Below are 6,726 nucleotides of genomic sequence, written 5' to 3'. Positions count from 1 at the left end.
CCACTTACTGTGCGTGGGCCCCTGAATGCAGGGCCTGGGGCGGTTGAGTGCTCGTCACAGATTGACCAAAGCATTACCACAATGCTTATTCAAAGAGCCACGTCGAGGGCGACTCAGTCTCAGAATGGACTCACCCGTCGTGTGGTTCTTGTTGATCAAATCTAGAATTAACGAGGTGAAGACACAAAACGATTAACAAACCCAAGATGGCTAGAAAGTACCTCAACTGGAAGGGTGGAGGGAGCAGTGCATTCTGCTGGGCTATACGTTACTTGTGTCTCCACTGGATGAGAGGATAAATAATGAAATGAGAGTTTTCCATCTTTGAGGGGCTGTTCTAGGTCATCCACACAGCCTGCCAAGATGCTGCAGAGAGAGGACGAGAGAGAGAGAGAGAGAGAGAGAGAGAGAGAGAGAGAGAGAGAGAGAGAGAGAGAGAGAGAGAGAGAGAGAGAGAGAGAGGAAAGAGAGTAGAGAGGAGAGAGGGTAAGAGGGAGGGAGAGAGAGAGAAAGAGAGGGGATGAGAAAGGAAGAGGGAGTGAGAGAGCATGGGGAAGAAAAAAGCTTTGACCGAAATCCTTTTCATCGTGTAGAATACTTCAGCGTACGAAAATAATAGGGGTGGAAGTTGAGGAAATGTGGCGGTGGGGGGGAGTTGAGATGTTCCTTTAATCTTAGATGTTTTAGGTCAATGTTATTGAGGTCTCTCTCTGTACAGGCCTTAGCATAGGGTGTGTGACCTAGTTTAAGAATCAAGACGGGGTGCATTTTCAGAGAGTGTCATCCATTAAGAGGACATTCTGTATGTTTTATATCTAAATGTATCAAGAGTGGAACTTTTACAAACTGGACTTCTGCAAACTCTTTAATGTGAAAATTAACTTGTTATCTTTCAGGTGACCTAATCCGAGAGGTATCAGGTATACTGATCTCAGTTTGTTGTTATTCTTGACACTTACCACTGCTCAAGAATTGCAAGAAAATAATGTCAAATGTCAAAATGTCTAATTTGCTGTACGGTCCATAATGCCAACTGCAGCCGTCATCGTTATTTTGAAATCATTTGATTGTTAGAGTGTGAAGATTAAAATGCATCAGCACTGTCCACCCATGCTTGATCAAAGCCAAGGCTTTTGCATTCTCTCTAACTGCATTTGATCCGTGGAGAAAAACTCAATTTGCAATTACGTAGAGTGAGAGCTGCGGTGTAACAGTGCATCACACCGGTTTGATCTGGAGTCATGTGAAAGAAAAGTGTGCCACGAAATTAACTCATTTACTGTTTTTCACAAGGGCTTCAGTACTTCAGAGATTAAATTGTACAAAATAACTTAAGTATAGTATGCATGTAGAATATAGCCAACCATTCCCTCTCTCAGCCCCCCTCCCTATTGTTTGCCAAATCTATGTCTCTGAACTATTTTATATATATATATCTTCCAACTTGTTCATCAGAAATTATAGTACTGGTGTTTGTTGTTCATTGTTTTGACTCTCTCTTTGTCTTCTTGTCCTTTTTCTTTTGGCTTTAAATGTATGCGTGGTTGATTTGTCTTTGCCGTTGTTTTTGTTGTCATGGTGATGCTCTCTCTCAATTCCACATCCTCTTTGTTTCCTGTCTGGACAAAAGCTCCTGCGACTCTTTTCCTCCAAGGTATATATTGACTGAGATAGCCTGTGTACTGACTGCATGTACCTGCTGCATTGTGTCTCCCCCCCCCCCCCCACCCCTGAACCCCAGCCCCTCACTGCATTCCCCTCCGTGTTGACCACATAGTAGTTTGGTTGTTCCTGTACTATGCTCCTTCTCTCTCTGTCCCGCCGTCTCTCTCTGTGAGGCGATGGGTTCTCCCTGCCACCGCGACCGCAGAGCGATTAGGCTTCGGAAATGACACGGATGATAGTGAGAGCTCTCTGAGTCGGAGCCGCGCGGGGGCAGACCGTCAGACGGCAATTTAGCTTTGTTGTTTGAGGTTTTTGTTTGTGTGTGTAATTTATCTATATGTTTATTTTGAATATAAAGCAATCTGATTCTGCGCCGCCCACGCTGAGAGCAACGTTTTTAAACTGCGGGAACAACAGGATTAATTCTGCCGCCCCTCCTGTCTCGCTCTCATCTCTTGTTGTGGTAACCATGGCGAACGCCAGGCTGTTAAATTAGGTTTATTTTATCTTTCATCTTCGTCTTCATCTTCATCTTCAGCTTCATCTTCTTCTTCTTCTTCTTCTTCTTCTTCTTCTTCTTCTTCTTCTTCTTCTTCTTCTTCTTCTTCATCTGCTTCTCCTTCATCCTCGTCTCCTTCTTCTTCTGCTTCATATTCGCCTTCTTTTTCTTTTTCTCCTTGGTCTTCTTCTGCCGGCAGACCTATATCTGTGTGTGTCTGGCTGCTTAAACCTGCTGCTGACTCCAGTAGAGACCTAGCAGACTGAAATAGACAACCCTTCAACGTGCTCTGTGTCCAATTAGGACTCGACAGGGCAGCTCAGCGGATTAGGGTACACTAATCTGTAAATACCCACCATGCATTGCACACAGGCAAGCTTTTGGAAGCAAACATTGTAAAGAAAGATCAAGTACATTAAACCTATGTAAGGCATGGAAATATTCCTGAAAGATAAATCTGTTAATGAGGTATTTATATTTTTAGATGTACGACACACATTTGTTATTTACCAACATTAATTCATTGATGTTTAAAAGAAAGCAAGAGATGAAAACTATTTTGATAATTAATTTGGCTTAGGAAGCTGTTTTAAAGACTGTGTGTCCAGCCAAGTTTGAACTATACTCTTTTGAGAGGTTGTCTACTTTCAGCGAGTTAAGTTGCCAGCACCGCTATGTTTTTTTCTTTTTTTTTGTTCTTCCTTTCTCTTTGTGAACACTTGCTTTGCTAAGCCAGTGGCTTTGCTGAGCCAGTCGTGTCCCGGCCGCAGAATGCTGTGTGTGTTCCTGCTGCTTCAGCGTACAAACCCTGCTTCCTCCTGTGCAACCAATCCCCTTTGAGATCTGCCTCCCGTAACGTCACCCCCTATCAGCTTAGCCAACTGTCAATTAACCCATCTGAAAAAAATTAAACTGTTGGAACTTACCCCACATGTTCTGTATGTAATGTGTTACAGTTATGTGTAGCTATCGTAGTCAGACTGAGAACAACCTTGTGCACTGGTGCTGGGCAAACGTTGACAAATAATGGAGTGTTGTTTGGTTTAGTTGAAACTATTTACATAGTTGAACAATACTTCAAAACCAACATGAAATATACTCATAAATATCTTAAAGGGGACCTATCATACCACCAGGTGTGAGTGTGATTAGCCATTACAAGCCGTTTTCAAAATGTGCAGCATTGTGACATCACAGGTGGGCGTGTCCACCTAGATGTGTGACGGATAGATCAGTCTACCAGCCTACCTAGTGGACTGCAGCAAACGTTGCTCATCTATCCGTCATCCGTTGTAATGGCTAATCACACTCACACCTGGTGGTATGATAGGTCCCCTTTAACTAAAATCACAGATTGAGGTTATATAAAGATTGAAAGTAAAAAAAGCCAGCCATTATTAATTCTCAAGTGTGAGAATTAAAGTAAATTCTTTGGTGGCTCTTGACTGTGGAAAGTTGAGAGTGAGACTTCAATGGGCTTTTCAAAACTTAAGAGCCCCACAACCCAGTGTCCTTCCTATTTTTAAAGTCAGAGGACTGTGATTTCTAAAGGTGGAGACGGACAATCGAGTTTATCTGCAAAGTCAGGGGAACTTGTACCACAGCCAAGATGTGGATTGAGGTAGTGTAGTGTGTGTGTGTTTGTGTGTGTGTGTGTGTGTGCGTACGTGCCTGCGCGCGTGTGTGTGTGTGTGTGTGTGTGTGTGTGTGTGTGTGTGTGTGTGTGTGTGTGTGTGTGTGTGTGTGTGTGTGTGTGTGTGTGTGTGTGTGTGTGTGTGTATAGGTGGGTGGGAGGAGCCAGAGGGGTGGGGGTTGGATTCTGGGACGTAAATCTTCCCGGGAGCCTGACTTCCAATTGTATAGGTTGCAAGGCATTTTGAGATCAAACAAGATGGAAAGCTGTAAAGGAATGCTAATTGTCTCCCCTGTTCTTTGCTTTTAGAGTAACTTGAATCATAGACACGCTGATATCATTATCCTATTTAAGGGGAAGCCATCGGAATAGAAAAAGCTCTGTATAGCCGTTGCCAGCTAACATAGCTTTGAAATGGCGGTTTTATTTATACATATTTACATTTGCTCACTTTAGCCACGACTCATGGAGTGGGACAAAGTAAGAGTGAAGCAAGCGTTGTTGTGTCTGGCAATGAACATTCCATATCTCCTTGGGCTCGGATCTGGTGTCCAAATGTTCAGCATGTAGCCGGACGCAGCAGCGCTGATAAAAAGCTCCACACGCAGAGCCAAGAGTATTTCATGTTAAACGGTTTACAATGATTCATTGTCAATTATAAATTATAAATTGCCCAGCGCTAGCACAACAGCACGATTTGTTATAAAATAAAGCCATCACAATACAAACATTAACATGATTCATTTGTATTCTGAAGCCATTTATTCACAACTACCCCTAAAATGATGTAGGCCTACATTCACTATGTGAGTTATGTGAAGCCTCACCAGTTGATATAGAACTAGTTCAATCACAGGTTATAGATAGGCTACAGGAGTTTTAAAGTATATTGATTAATTGATTAAACATGCTGACAAATGGCTGAAACAGATTACATAAAAAAATGTATTAAAAAGTGGATTCCGTAATGTCCCTCTTGTTGTTTTGCAAGCTAGCAACCACAACCGCAAGAGGGACATTTCCCGATCCCCTTTTGTAGCTCGCTAGCGATATGCGCCGCTAACGCGTCTTCATCTTGTGGTCCCGTCCTTCCGAACAACCAAAAGCAGACGCCCACGGTGGACATCCGCCCGCGCTCCGCCACCGCCATCCAGATGAACAACGCCACGCACATGCAGGAGCGTGACGAGGAGTACGGCTACGAGTGCCTGGACGGTAAGGACTGCACCAGCTTCTTCTGCTGCTTCGAGGACTGCCGCTCCGGCGCCTGGCGCCACGGCCGATTGCACATCCGCGTGGCCAAGATAGACTCGTACGCCCGCATCGGATTCCCCACCGCATTCGGCCTCTTCAACCTGGTCTACTGGGTGTCCTACCTTTACCTGTAGGGCCCCGGGACCGGGCCGCTCTGACGGCGGGATGGATCATTCACACACCCTTTTGGCCCAGTGATGGACACTTGTTTGTTTTTAGTGTGTTTTCTTGTTCATTTTTTTAAAAGGAGGCGACCCTCCTCAGAGAAGATTTCATTTCACGTTTTGATTTTGAATTTCCCTCTCCCCACTATTTATGTGAATAGTGATGTTTGTTTGTTTGTTTGTTTGTTTGTTTCGATGCTTCTTTTGAGGACAATGCAATTGTTGTAGCATTTAATAACTTGCATAGAAAGGGGCTAAATATTTTTGTTTTTCCACAAAAGAAGATGAAAAAGATTGTTCTTGGAAATAGCAAGGTTGTTCTTTCACTTGTTGGTTTGAACACCAGTTATGTTGCTAAATTCAACCTTAGGAAAGGACTACAAATCCCACACCCACACAGTCACACCTGATAGGGATATTCTATTAAGACGCCTAGCATACACATTTGAAAGACACCTCATGCACCTGCACCATTATCTTACTCGCATTCATCATATTTTGATTATTATGATAGCAAAATATGCCACAACCTAATGGAGGTACTTTATCAGTAGTTATGGTTTTGTGATCAAATTTGATTTGTTTTTTTCCAATAACAGTTTAGCCCGATGAAACATTACATCTTTCATTTGTGGTCTGAGATTTAAGCTGCGATTCATGATGCTTTGGTTACATGTACAAACACTGTATATAATTTACTATTCCTTAGTCGTTTACATTTATTGCATGCACCTTTCAGGCCGAAACTAAATATGTTTTGAGGTCTTCTATTGTTGGCTATGAAAAGTAAGAGAGAATTGTTGATTATCATTCAGGATTTAGTTATATATTATATTTATTTTCTCTTATATAAGAAAATTAAAAAATGTTACCATAAAAAAATTTACCTAGGTTTTTTATTTTTTTTATTCTTTCAGACTAATCAGTGGCCAGTTGGATTAGTCAGATGTTGGTCAGAATTTTCAGCCATCACCCATTCACCAAACAGTGATAGAAACTGTTACCCTTCCTGTTTTATTTCCTTCTTTCTACCATTCTTGAAACACTTCACTATTTATTCCTGCTTTTGTTCAGTATTTTATATACATGGATAAAAAGGAATATAACAAGTACATGTAAGGTAAACGTGGACTTTGTTATTCATTATAATACATCATGTATGTCTCACCATACATGGGCCATACATTCGCACACTCATGCCTCCGTATGCATGAGTGAGTGGTCCTGCAGTTTTCGAAACATTTCAAATCCACAATGAGCCAGTGTGAGTTACAGCATTGTCTGAACATACTTTAAGATCAAAGGCAACATTCGATGCAGCGGGTAATACTGAAATGGCAGATTTGTTTTAATTGTCTCGATTGTAATAGCATATGATCATAGATTTATTTCATAATGCTGCACAGGCTGTGCAGGATAATGTGGGGAATTAACTCATATATTTAAAAAAACAGGCGTATGCCTTTGAGGAAAGAAGAAAGGCAGGAAGCTATTTTGACTTTTTTTTTTCT

General features: G+C 42.0%; 1 protein-coding gene across 1 annotated transcript in view; it reads left to right on the top strand.

Moving 5' to 3' along the window:
• The window catches only part of LOC130386446 (gamma-aminobutyric acid receptor subunit alpha-1-like), a 48,017-nt gene extending 42,832 nt beyond the window's left edge, over window positions 1-5,185 (top strand). The window contains exons 10-11 of the mRNA XM_056595379.1: window positions 1,948-1,963; window positions 4,904-5,185. Coding sequence (XP_056451354.1) covers window positions 1,948-1,963; window positions 4,904-5,185 — 298 coding nt within the window. The remainder of the gene's footprint in view (window positions 1-1,947; window positions 1,964-4,903) is intronic.
• The last annotated feature ends 1,541 nt before the right edge of the window (window positions 5,186-6,726 follow it).

Source organism: Gadus chalcogrammus, chromosome 7, assembly GCF_026213295.1.
Source record: "Gadus chalcogrammus isolate NIFS_2021 chromosome 7, NIFS_Gcha_1.0, whole genome shotgun sequence".
Lineage (NCBI taxonomy): Eukaryota > Metazoa > Chordata > Actinopteri > Gadiformes > Gadidae > Gadus > Gadus chalcogrammus.
Note: the sequence above shows the minus strand (reverse complement) of the source record. Positions and strands in the feature narration are given on the sequence as shown.